Below are 14,086 nucleotides of genomic sequence, written 5' to 3' on the forward strand. Positions count from 1 at the left end.
ATGTGTCTCACACACAATTTATAACTAATTCATGCCAAATTTAAATTTACAAGAAGATTAGATAGGTATAAGATGAGAAAAACTATTCAAGAATTAAAAATATTTTTCCTACAAACAATTTTTAATAAGAATACAATATTATATTAAACTTGGTAAAATATGTAAGTGACCATGCCAATTATGTTTTGTTTATCAATAACTTCGTCTTCTTCAATTATTGTGCTGATTTATTTTTCTTCTTTTCTTCCAAAACCCATGACATTTTGGTAAAGGTTATCTTTTCTTTTTAAAGCAACCAACTAGATATAAAAAATCCAAATAATGGGCCTACGCCCATTTCTTCTTTCTCTTATTTGTCTTTTGTTGATGAGTATTTCTTTCTCCACCTCTCTCTATAGCTTCTCTATAAATACTTTGAATTATAGAATTCAAATTTCAAATTTTATAATACAGAAATATTTTTTCAAATTTAATTAAAATGTGTGTTTACTTTCTAAATGAGTCAATTCAGAACTTGCTCCTGTATCTAAGATAAATATTTCAAATTATTTTACACTATGATTCATGACATTTTTCGAAATATCCAGAAACAAGTTTCATATTGCACAATTTAAAAGGTACACACATTCAATTAATTCCAAATTTTATAATCCAGTGAATTTACACAATACCATACCAATAGAAAGACAAAAACTCACTCAAAATACACACCTCCAACTACCACCACTATCATGAATCACCACAAACCGCTGTCAACCACTTTGCAACTCAATAGCATAGCAACCAACATCGTCACTTTCACCAATGTTTTTACACACTAACACTACTCACTTCCACAACAAAAAATTCATATATTTTAATTATTTTTATAAAAAAACTTATAGAAGTGTCAAAAAAATGTACGGAGGTGCATATTACCGGACAAAATCATTATTAGACTTAAGTAGACTTAATTACAGGAATATAATTACTATTAATGAGTCTATAATTAGACTTAATTAGGGACAGATTGAATAAAATAGAGAATATTCTTTCATGGTATCAGAGCACAAAACTCTGATACCCGACAAACACAAAGCAAAGGCAACTGTGCACAACATGGCAGATGCACCAGAAAAGAATAATGCCAACAAAGCAGAGCACGAAGGAGGAGGTGCTAAGAAGACCTACTCGTCATATGATCTCAACGCGAATGACAATCCTGGAAACATAATCACGCAAGTCCAATTGCGCGGAGAAAATTACGACGAATGGGCAAGAGCAGTAAAGATCTCGCTTCGTGCCCGGAGAGAATGGGGCTTCATTGATGGAACACATATCCAACCAGAGGATGAGGCACCCGACCTTGAAGATTGGTGGACCGTGCAGTCCATGATTGTATCTTGGATTCTAAACACCATTGAACCAAGCTTACGATCCACAATAGCATATGCTGAGACTGCACATAACTTGTGGGAAGACATTAAAGAAAGATTCTCGGTCGTGAATGGACCTAGAATTCAACAACTAAGGTCAGACTTGTCAAGATGCAAGCAGGAGGGAATGGTGGTGGCAACTTACTTTGGAAAATTGAAGGTCCTTTGGGATGAGCTTGCTAACAGTGACAAAATTTCATCTTGTACGTGTGGTGGATGCAAGTGTGGGATTGGTGCTCAGTTGGAAAAACGAAGGGAGGAGGAGAAGGTTCATCAACTCCTTATGGGGTTGGATGACGCAAGCTACGGGACAGTAAGATCAAACATTCTGGCCTCAGATCCATTGCCGTCTCTGAACCGCGTATATGCTATGTTGGTACAAGAAGAAAGAGTGAGAATGATGGTCAAATCAACGGAAGAAAGGGGGTTGGTCGTGGGTCTCGCGATGCAGGCCAACTACAAAGAAAAAGGGCGTGAAGATATGGTAGAAAAATTAATGACGTGCAGTCATTGCGGTAAAAATGGTCATGACATGAAGGGATGCTTCCAATTGATCGGATATCCCGAATGGTGGGGTGACAGACCAAAAAGTGAAGGCAAATGGAACGGCAGGGGATGCCAAGGGATGCGAAACAAAGGTAACCCGACACGTGCAAATGTGGCACACGCTAGTGGAAGCAACAGTCAAGCCAACAATGACGACAAGAAACTTGAGATGGCAGGTCTGACCAATGAACAATGGAAGGTACTAGTTGATATGATCAGCAAACAAAAATCAAATGAATCAGAGAAAATGACTGGTAAGAGCATTTGGGATTTGTGGATTATTGACAGTGGGGCATCAAACCATATGACCGGGTCACTGGAAAATTTGAGTGAAAAGGAAACTATACAAAGGTGCCCCGTAGGGTTACCCGATGGTGAACGTGTTCTAGCTTGCGAACAGGGAACAGTGACTCTTGAAGAAGGACTTGAATTGAAAAATGTCCTTTATGTTCCCAAATTAAAATGCAATTTACTTTCAGTACCTCAATTGACGGATGAAGAAAATAATTGTGTTGTAACATTCACTGATAAATTGTGTATTATACAGGACCGCACTTCGAGGACGCTGATTGGAGCAGGTGAACGGAAAGATGGGCTTTATTGGTATCGTGGGGTACGGAAGACTCAAGCATGTCATGTCAAGATGGAAAATCAACTAGCACTTTGGCACCAAAGATTAGGACATCCGTCATTTCAGATTGTGCAAATGCTTCCTGATATAAGTGGGAAATGTACTCGTGATGAGTTGAATACAGTTTGTGAAGTTTGTGAAAAATCGAAACAAACGAGAGATAAGTTTTTCTTAAGTGCGCATCAAGCTTTGAATATTTTTGATTTAATTCATTGTGACTTATGGGGTCCTTATAAAACTCCTTCATCCTGTGGTGCTTCATATTTTTTGATAATTGTGGATGATTGTTCACGGGCAGTTTGGATCTATTTGTTAAAAGAAAAAACAGAGGTATCAGTGACTTTGAAAAAAAATTTCACACTCGTTGAGAGGCAATACAACAAATGTGTTAAAATGGTTCGCTCTGACAATGGAACCGAATTCATGTGTCTAAAACACTATTTCATTCAACAAGGTATCCTTCACCAAACTTCCTGTGTCGGGACCCCGCAACAAAATGGACGCGTCGAACGCAAGCATCGGCATATTCTGAATGTTGCTCGGTCATTACGGTTTCAAGGCAATCTTCCCATTAAATTTTGGGGGGAATGCGTTTTGACTGCAGGCTACTTAATCAATCTCACACCATCCTCCATTCTAAAAGGAAAAACCCCTTATGAAGTGATCCATGGATGTGTACCCAGCTACGCGCACTTACGAGTATTTGGTTCATTATGTTATGCTCATAATCAAAATAGACAGCGGGATAAATTTGATAGTCGTAGCCGAAAATGTGTGTTTGTCGGGTATCCATATGGCCAAAAAGGATGGAAATTATTTGATTTGGAAACAGAAACTTTCTTTGTCTCTCGTGATGTACATTTTTTCGAAAATAAATTTCCATATTTTGAAGCCAAAAAGATGGACACTGCACCACCATTGCAAATCCCAATTATTGCCAACTTTTTAGAAACTGGAACGGACCCACATTTTCTTCATGAAGTTGCCTCCTCAAACCTAGATGAATGCATCGTCAACCAACCCATTGCATCTCCCATCCAAGCCAAGGAGGATGCTACCCTCACAGATGACTTCGACCACACTATCAACGACTCCGATCCGTGTATAGAAGCCTCGATGCTACCCGCGGATCCATCGCCGCGTCCGACGGAGACGGCGTCGTCGGTTTCTTCACCACCGCTGACGGTCGCGGTTCCCCTTGGGCGAGGGCATCGCGCGAAGCTGCCTTCCGTACGGTTACGCGATTTTGTCGCAGCCACCACGATACCGTCAAGCCCCTCTGTTCCGTCACCTCCTTCAACAGAATCCTCAGGTGTTTCGTATCCTATACATGATTTTGTGAATTGTGATTCCTTTTCTAACCATCATCAAAGTTTTCTTGCCTCTTTACACACCGAGCAGGAACCCCTGTTCTTTTCTCAAGCAGTCTGAGAACCCCGGTGGCGTGATGCTATGGCACAGGAGATTCATGCTCTCGAACTCAATGACACCTGGAAACTCACCGCTCTCCCTCCTGGAAAGAAGACACTTGGGTGTAAATGGATCTACAAAATCAAATACAACTCGGATGGAACAATTGAAAGATTCAAGGCTCGATTGGTAATTCTTGGCAATCATCAAGTGGAGGGTTTGGATTACAACGAGACGTTTTCTCCTGTCGTAAAGACGGTAACCATTCGCACAACTCTAGCAGTAGCAGCCGCAAAAGATTGGGAGCTTCATCAGATGGACGTTCTCAATGCGTTTCTCCATGGTGATCTTGATGATGAGTTTTATATGAAACTCCCTCCTGGCTTCCAAGAATCTCAACCAGGGGCAGTGTGCAAGCTTCAAAAGTCTCTATATGGCCTCCGACAGGCCCCCAGGTGTTGGTTTGCTAAACTATCTTCTTCTCTCACTCGTTACGGCTTCCAAAAATCCCCGAAGGATCATTCCCTGTTTACTCTCAATAATAATGACATACAGTTGGTTGTGCTAGTCTACGTTGATGATCTTGTGATTGCAGGGAATAATGGTACTGCCATCCAATGTTTTAAAGGCTACTTAAATCAATGCTTTCATATGAAAGATTTAGGCCGCCTCAAGTACTTCCTGGGGGTTGAAGTTGCTCGCTCCCCCAACGGAATCTTCCTTTGTCAGAGGAAATATGCCTTAGATGTCATTACTGAAGTCGGATTGTTGGGTGCGAAGCCCACCACTAGACCATGTGAAGAAAATCACAAATTAAGCTCCGCTACTGGTTCTTTTCTTTCTGACCCGGCTACTTATCGTAGACTTGTTGGGAGGTTAATTTATCTGTGTTTCACTCAACCTGACCTTGCCTACAGTGTCCAAGCTTTATCTCAATTTATGCAAAATCCACGCTCCGAGCATTGGCAAGCTGCTCTTCGTGTTGTTCGATATTTAAAGGGGCATCCTGGACAAGGAATACTCCTACCTCGAGAGAACAACTTACAACTCTTTGGGTGGTGTGATTCTGATTGGGCAAGTTGTCCACTGACACGGAAATCTCTCACCGGATGGTTTATTCAACTCGGCACTTCCCCAATCTCTTGGAAAACCCAGAAACAACAAACGGTTTCTGCCTCCTCTGCTGAGGCTGAATATCGATCAATGGCTAAGACCACCCGAGAATTAAAGTGGATTAAAGACATTCTCGCTTCTCTACATGTTCCTCATCCTGACCCAATTCGTCTTTATTGTGATAGTCAAGCAGCACTTCACATTGCTAAAAACCCGGTCTTCCACGAACGCACCAAACACATTGAAGTTGACTGCCACTTTGTTCGAGATGAAATCATTCACAAGCGCCTTCTTCCATCCTATGTGCCCACACATACACAACTAGCTGACCTTTTCACCAAAGCTCTCGGTGCTAAAAAGTTTGGAGCCATCTTGGTCAAGTTGGGCATTCAAGACTTACATGCTCCAACTTGAGGGGGATATTACCGGACAAAATCATTATTAGACTTAAGTAGACTTAATTACAGGAATATAATCACTATTAATTAGACTTAATTAGGGACAGATTGAATAAAACAGAGAATATTCTTTCAGTGCATGAAGCAACCTTTGGTTTTGTATTTTTAAAAGATAGTTTATGTTAGCCCACTTACAGAAAAACCCTCCCAACTATTAGTGACTCAATTTGATAGAAAAAAGTGTGAATAATTTAAGAAAGTGATATTTGGCATTTGTTGTATATATTCTTTTATTCTCAACAAAAGAGTTTCTCCCATTTAGCTATTATTTATATATTGAAAACTAGTGTTTAAAATCAAGCATTTTATTATAATTTATTTCATCCTTCTAACTACAATTTACATATTGAAAAACGGTATTTAAAATAAAAAAATTTAGTATAATATATCAAAGAAATCTTTATCTATTGAATTAGAGACTTACATTTCAACATATATCATATGGCTTGAATTGAACACATTTCTTTAAATAAATCGTAAATTATTTGTTAATGTATGAAGTTAATGTGTTTAACAACTATATCAACCTATAAAATTATTTCTAATTAATGAATAATAAAATAAATTTTGATATTAAATATATACTAAATTAAATTATGATGATCATTCCTTCTTTAAACTCTTAATATTTATCTTTAATTCTCAAAATTTGAAAGTTTTTTTTTATTTATACACTATTTTCAAAGTTTAAGATAATATTGACTCTTTTTTATCAATTACACCATTATTTATTTATCTAAATTTTCATATATATATATATATATATTTATTGTTCTTGCCGGTTGACTTGATTGTCGGTTGATTCGAACGACAGTTTCTGGCCCGCCTGTCTCCGCCTGTGAATCAAACTTCGTTTGGTTGAAGAACTTCTCACCTGCAAAGACAAAAGGGCGCCTTGGCGGCCATTTGCACTCCGACGCTCAAGTCAGTACTGGGGCAAAGAAATAGTAAGTGTATAAAGTAGTTTCAGTCTTAGAAACAGTGTACTTTGCTAAGGTTCTTACCACCCTTTTATATAGGTTGTAGCTAGGGTTTACTTATGTTCTATTACCCACATCTAGGGTTCTTGGGAGAACATCCTTGTGCCGCTATTACACAATCTTAGCGTAATCTGGCACATAAGACTTCCTTTTACTGGAGTGCAACGACTAACAATATGGCGCCAAGGTACTAACTCATGCACCAATGCTGCGGGGCCATCTATTCTATGGGTGCCCTAGTATTCACGTGTCATGCATGCGGTCTTCCCTTGGAAATCCTAACCCTAACGGGCCCCGACGCCTCCAAGGAACACTTGCTTGTGCCGTTCCCGAATGTACCATACACACCCCATGCATGATCCTCTCGTGACTTAGGTCTTTCCTTATATTTGGGTGTTTAACTGGTATCTAATATGATTTATGGGGCCCACCATTACTATCAGACATCGATGTTTGATGTCTTTCTCTAGCACCGATGTCTGAGGTCTTCCTCTAGCGTCGATGACCGAGGACTGGTTGGTACACAAACCCCTTAGTCTCAAGTTGTAACTTGCTTAAGTGAAGAGACTTAAGTGATCGCTTGGGGCGACCTACGTGGCATTGGGTGACAAGACGTGAACAGTGCACCGAAGTGACGTCTTACCATATTTTTTCAATCAGCGTACATGTGGCAAGATCAACGACTAAGACTCATTGCTGCTTACGCTTCTTCATATAGGTTAGACCCCCCAAAACCCCTACGCTCCCTTCACTGTTTCATTACTTCACTTAAGCATTTCCCAAACATTTCTCATTCTCGAAGCGCTCTTTCTTCTTCCTAAAAAACCTCTACCTTTGAACCCTGATTTATTCAAAGGTATGATCTTTACTCTCTGATTGCCCTTGTTTATGATTTTGATGCTCATAAAATGCCATAAACTGTTCTGGGACTGTTTATGTTTTCTGCATTTTACGTTTTCTCTGTTCTTCGTTTTCAAGTCTTTGTTTTTCTGGGTTTCCTGAGTCACGTCTATCTTCTTCTTCTGAGCCCTCATTTTTTCCTATTTCTCCTCTCCCTCTTTAGCTTTCTTCTCGATGGCTCGTACCAAAACCACATCGAACCCTCCTCCCTCCGTTGATTACAAAGCCCTTTATTGATGGGCTCCCGATGAACTTCTGACCAAAACTTCTCAAATGAGAACCTTTAAAGACATAGAGATGTACAAGCAAGGCGAGTCAAACGATAAGTTCCACGTCTTCGGGAAGGAACTCGACTTGTATCTAAAGGTTCTACCGTGTAGGGAAGGCGTTCCCGTGTGTACGGACGATCGTGCGGACCCCGAAGAACCCTTATTCTTCATGTACACCACCGTCTTCAAGCGGCTCAAACTCCGCCTCCCCTTTACGGGGTTCGAGCGCGCTCTCGTCACAGAGGTGAACGTTGCCCCTGCCCAGCTTCATCCCAACAGCTGGGCCTTTGTGTGAGCCTTCGCGATCCTTTGCAACCATCTTGGCCACCCGCCTTCTATGGACGTCTTCCTCTACTTCTTTGAGGCCAAGAATCCTGGAAAGAAGCTATGGATGAGCTTCAACGGAGCGGCAGGGAGAGTTCTCCTGACTCTCTTCCAACAATCTTACAAGGGCTTCAAGAAGAAGTTCTTGAAGATATGCTGTAGCATCCACGACCCTACTTTGTTGGATGGATTTTCGCTCTACTGGGTGGAGAAACTGAGGATTAAGAAACCTAGGAGCCTCGACGACTTGGCCCCACCTAATCGTGAGGTGTGCCAACTCTTTTCGAGCTTGGGAGTGGTGTTTAACACTGCTGAACTGATCAAGCTCGAGTTCTACGCCAAGGCTCTCAAGAGCTACATTGGTACCTTTCCTATTTCTGCTTCATATTTGTTGCTAGTTGCATGTTGTGTGGGTTTAGTTTCTTATGCTTTGTTGTTCCTCATGCAAATATGGTGCTAAAATGTTAAAAAAAACACAGGTAACAATGATTGCTAAAACAGTTTTTCCATTTACTGAGAATAGTTGTGTTAATTAAAATCAGATTAAAAATCATAACAAAAATTTATTAAAAACATTTTATTATTTTTTTAATAACTAATTGTTTTCATTTAACAAAATAAATTAACTTAAAACACTCAGTTTATTTATTAATAACTAGTTTATTTATTAATAACTAGTTTATTTATTAATAACTAGTTTATTTATAAATAACCAGTTTATTTTATTAAATAGAAAAGATAAAAAAAAATATAATATTAAAGTCTTAAGTTAAAGTATAAAAACATCTTACTTTTAAATCATTAAAAAGATTATAATATTTTCAATAAGTTGATACAACACAATCTATCTAAACACACATGCCCAACTTTACAAACTTCAAAAGTTGAACTTTGAGGACAACAAATCCACCCACTTTAGTCAATGTAATTTTTTTAATATTAAATTCTATTATTATGAATAATGACCAATTAAATTCATAAGTACGTAATTTAATGAAACAAGAAAAAAATATAATTTTAAAAACCACTAAAAAAATAAGTAGTATGTATTATGTATTATACAATGTTCTGAAAATAAAATTATGAGCTCAGAAATTTTGTATAGCATATTCTCCTTTATTCTCTCACTAACAGTTTGAAGTTAATTTTGGTTATTGGATTTATTATTTTGTTAACTTGAAAACAAAGCAAGCTGTTCGAGTCAGTCCATACCCATCACACCGTTGGATACCAAAGTCCTTACAATCAGACGGTGCTCATTGCTCCGATGCAGAACCGTTTGGGTGCAGCGTCATCTCCTTCCTGAGAACGAACCAAGCAGAGACAAACCTTCTTCCTTACACTCACTTTCTCTCTCTTCACTAAAGACAAAAAAAAAATAAATCAAACCAAGCCCTAATCTCAGAAATTGAATTCCCTTCTTGCAAGATTCATCTCCAAATCGACACCTCCTTGAGCCCCAGATCGATTTTCTTCACACCCTAACTCTCCGCCTCCAAATTTGCGATCTTTCTGTGCCTCCGAATCATGGAGAAGGAGGAGAACGAACCGCGCATTCAGAAAAGTGGCGGCGAAATCGAAGACGCCGAACCCATCGAGCTCGTTCTCTTTCAAGTGCCCGAGTGTTACGTCTACATAGTGAGTCTTCCATTTCGTAGGTTTCTCTCAAAAGTCGATTTTGGGCAATGGGTTTTGAGAGGGGTGTGATTTCAATTTACAACTCAATGGGATGTGCAGATGATCAAGTTTCATGTTAGTGTGCTGATTACTAATTTAAATTTGTTTTGCAATCATGACGGCACTGAACGTTGTTTTTAGTTTTTTATTTAAAGTTGAATTTTCTGTTGATGGGTCGGTTGGAATTTGAAAATTTTCGTTGTGTAAAAGCTAATGACGAGTTTCTACTATGCATGCAGATACCTCCAAGAAAGAGTGCAGCTTCATATAGGTTTGTGATCAACTGATATGTGGTGCTTGTGATCTGTTTAGTTTACCTTTGGCATTATTGAAGTTTTAGATGTACTCTACCTCTGTAAAGTAGTTGTGTTATTCAGGGTGTATGGAAGGGTCTTAGATCTCTTTTAGGACGTTTGCTATGCTTTTAATTATTTTGTGTCTTTCATTACCTTTGTTTATGTTCTTTCTGAAGAAATTGGTTTTCTAATTTTGCAAGTTTAGTGAGTTTTTTTTCTGCTCTCGAGTGTGTGATTACTGGATTTTTATATTAATGAAATTCATTTCAGGGCTGATGAATGGGATGTCAACAAATGGGCATGGGAAGGAATATTGAAAGTCACTAGCAAGGGAGAAGAATGCATCATAAAACTTGAAGATAAGAGCTCGGGTAAGACCACATCAAATCTGCTTCAAAATAGATTCTACATTTTTTTCTTTATATTTTAATTTTATGATGAAATATACATAACTAGGTGAATTATATGCTCGGGCATTTTTAAGAAATGGAGAGCCGCATCCAGTGGAGCCTGTTATTGATAGCAGCAGGTGGTTTTCCCTGACTGTTGATAGTTTAAGCTGTTTGTTACCATATCTTTTTGTACTTCAGAACCACTTATACTTATATATTATGCAGATACTTTGTTCTTCGCATTGAAGAGAACATAGGTGAGTCATAATATCTCAATATTTCCGTGCTTCTTCTCTAAATCATCTTATTGGCTGTGTGCTGGGTAGCAGGGTTTGTAAGGAAAATGTATAGTATAGTATAAAGTATAATGTTACCTGTTTGATTTGAAGTAATTTGAAATGATGTGATTGTTTTTAAATTAGTTTCTACTTCTCAGAAAATAGAATACAAAATTCAGCTTGCTATGCTACCAAAGTATGTATCAGTAATTATCATCATGATCAATTATTTTGTAATTGTCAATAATTTGGCTTGTTTGTCAGAGCTTTTAGAAGCTTGCAAGCATTTTTTGTTTTGTTTTAGACTGATATAGGAAACTAGTTTTTTCTGTTTACCTTTTGGGTCTTGTGTGGATAAACTTATCTATAGGTACCGATAAGAAAATAAAATGAATTAAACTTTTTCCTATAAGTTAAATCAACTTGTGCATTTCAACGTTTATAACTTCTCTCGTTTAGCTTTTTCAAAAGCTAATTTTAACTTGTGGGAGAAGTTTAATTCATTTTATTTTCTTCTCTTCTCTTCTCTTATATTTGTTTATGGGAAAATGTATCCAAATAAGGCCTATATAATCTGTGTTTTTGCCAAAATTGTCTATAAATTCCAGTTAATGACATGACCTAGTGGTTATAATCTTGGCTCGTTGCACTAATTGTCTTAAAATATCACAAATTTTAAGAGTACGATTGGGCCATACTCGTGGTAGTCGGTAATTGATCCTTTCGTGCGAAGTGGCTCTCACTATCTTCAACAGTTTCTCATTCTCTCAGCAGCCATAGGTTATAATTTTTGGTCCATTTAACCTCATCGCCACTTCCTCTCTTGTGGTACTAAGCTTACTTCTATTTAGTATACGATTAAATTTACTTTCAAGTACTTAAGTACTGTATTACCTTTTTCTTGTTTGGACATTTCAAGTTGGAAAGACTGTTGACTTATGATCCGTCTTTAAAATTTCATGTTACAGACTAATTTTGATCTTTATTACTTGAGAATCATGCAGGTGGTCGCCTCCGACATGCTTTTATTGGCATAGGATTCCGAGAAAGAACAGAGGCTTATGACTTCCAAGCTGCCTTACATGATCATATGAAGTATCCTCCATCAAATATATTTATTAGATTTATTATTCTTATTACATATATTTCGTGATCTCATCATCTGCAAAACTTGGCAGCCTCTAAACATTTTATTTTATTCATTCTGGCTTAGAGTCCTCGTACTATTTTTTGACAAATAGAAAGTATGTCTCTTCTTAAATCTGTTCAAAGATATCTGAATAAAAAGAAAACTGCTGAGGAGATGGAACAACATTACCAGCAAACTTCCTCAGTTGATTACAGTCTGAAAGAAGGAGAGACTCTTGTACTGCAAATTAAGACCAACGTATGGAATTCTGCATTTTGCTCCTACAAACAATGATGTTTTCTTTTATCAGCACATTGTCTTTATTAATTTCTAATCTTTTGCATGCAGAAAAGTGACAGCAGTGTGAAGTCCAAGTTTTTTGAGCAGGGTCTGAACAAATCCCCAGAAGAAAGGAATGGAAGAAAAGAATCTCTACCCAGTATTAAGTTACCACCGCCTCCTTCAGCACCACTTTCACCTGTTGTCACCCCGCAGAAGTCTCCAACAGACTCACCTACAAAACTCAGCCTTGAGAAGGCTTTTAAAGCTGATCTTCTCAAAACAGTTAAAGAAGACACAGAACACGAGAATTCTCCTGAAGATCAAAGCACACAGGATGTACCAGATGATGATTTTGGCGATTTCCAAGCAGCAGGTTAAACTATCCTTCATCGTGTAGCTTGAATTGGTGATGGTTAGAAAACATGCAAAATCGTTGATTCCTTGAACATCTGCTTAATACCAAAGACTTCTAATTCAGCTTGGAGATTCAATTATGTCCTTCCAGACAGGAAGAAAGTAAATCCTATACAGCCTCCAGCAAAATATCATTAAAGAATCAACCTATATGCTTTGTAATCGGTGATTATTTTAGTTACACTGCAGGCTACTACTACTACGAGAGTTTTTCCTTCATCTTGAGTCACTTTATTTCTGTTTTGTGCTATGTTTATATCTCAGAGTTGGGATGCCTCAATAGTTATTTGATGGTAGTACATCCTAAACCGGGTTCATAGCTTTGTTGATAACATAATTGCTGTTATGATGAATGAATCAGATTGAGTGTTTATGAACATTGGTTTGTTCCTTATATGGTTAGGAAAGGATAAAGAAAAATGAAACCCAGGTAACAAAAACTATAGTGCTGTCAAGAATGTCAGAACTTGTTACAAGCCGGGGAAGTGGACACCAATATGATGTGGTTGCTGTACACTGAAGCTATATGCTTTATAGTATATAACTTGGATCCTCTCTTCTTTTCTGAATCGTTTTTCTCAAGTTTTCTTCATGTTTTCTCTTCCCTTTCCATTCTCTATTTGTTGGAAGGTTGAAGGGAATATTTGGAATGGTAGAGGTTGTTTCATTGTTTGGTTTATAAAAATAGGAATGAAGAATAATGAAAAAGATGAATTATGATTCACTCCATTCTACTACCTAACCCAAATATTTTTCTCTAAATTTTGAGAGTACTTGATGGAATAAATAAAACTATTACTTTTACATTATAAAGTAACTGTATTATCTTTATTCTAATCAATCTGTTTCATTGTTAAACAAACGAAATCAAATCTTATCCCACTATGTTATAAAAATATCCAAAAGATACACATCTTTTCAGCTGAAGAAGCTTTTCTTCTCATAAAAGAATGAGAACGAAAAAAATTGATTAAATAGAAAATAACTATTTAACGGTCCAAGTGGAACAAAGATGATAGGAGAATAAGTTTGTGTTCATTATATTTTAAATATTCTTTCAGCCAAATGACATTAATACTTCATCAAAGATATTTTCATCATTTGAAAAAATAATTAAGATATTATCCTGAAATTCGTAAACATAGAAACGTTTTTAACAAACCATAAATAACTAATTTAACAATCTTAGTTGTGAAATTTGAATAAAGTGAACTTGGAAACAAAATTTATTTCCAAATCATGCTAATTTTGAAACAATAAAACCATAACAAATGTCTGATATTTTTTTATAATCTGAAACTTAGTACATTTTATTCACAGGTCAATTCTAAAGTCATTTTGTAAATTAAAAAAAAAACTTTCCAATAAATAAATGATTTACCTTTTATATATACACCCAAATACTCTCATATAAGAAAGTAAATAAAACGACAAAGTAAAACAATAAAACAAAATAGTAGTACAAAAAGGCAACAGTTATGGTATGGCAGGTAAAAAAAATGGAAGGTGGGGTCCACACACAGATGGAGTGAAGAACAATGACCAAAAGCAAACTTCGGAATCGGAATCCAC

The 14,086-nt window shown here is 37.2% G+C and overlaps 1 protein-coding gene across 1 annotated transcript; it reads left to right on the plus strand.

Moving 5' to 3' along the window:
* The first annotated feature begins 9,093 nt into the window (after positions 1-9,093).
* Positions 9,094-12,891, plus strand: LOC137835401 (uncharacterized). The gene is made up of 8 exons (XM_068643885.1): positions 9,094-9,684; positions 9,963-9,994; positions 10,290-10,390; positions 10,476-10,548; positions 10,637-10,668; positions 11,694-11,784; positions 11,962-12,076; positions 12,167-12,891. The coding sequence occupies exons 1-8, from the start codon at positions 9,574-9,576 to the stop codon at positions 12,476-12,478; spliced, it is 867 nt and encodes a 288-aa protein (XP_068499986.1). The 5' UTR covers positions 9,094-9,573; the 3' UTR covers positions 12,479-12,891.
* The last annotated feature ends 1,195 nt before the right edge of the window (positions 12,892-14,086 follow it).

This window comes from Phaseolus vulgaris, chromosome 5 (genome assembly GCF_000499845.2).
Source record: "Phaseolus vulgaris cultivar G19833 chromosome 5, P. vulgaris v2.0, whole genome shotgun sequence".
Taxonomy (NCBI): domain Eukaryota; kingdom Viridiplantae; phylum Streptophyta; class Magnoliopsida; order Fabales; family Fabaceae; genus Phaseolus; species Phaseolus vulgaris.

Excerpts from the sequence above, each read along its gene's own strand:
- LOC137835401 (XM_068643885.1), top strand. The coding sequence starts at position 9,574 with ATGGAGAAGGAGGAGAACGAACCGCGCATTCAGAAAAGTGGCGGCGAA. Across the intron at positions 10,549-10,636 it reads CCTGTTATTGATAGCAGCAG|ATACTTTGTTCTTCGCATTG; the intron begins GTGGTTTTCCCT and ends TATATTATGCAG. Across the intron at positions 12,077-12,166 it reads TACTGCAAATTAAGACCAAC|AAAAGTGACAGCAGTGTGAA; the intron begins GTATGGAATTCT and ends TTTTGCATGCAG.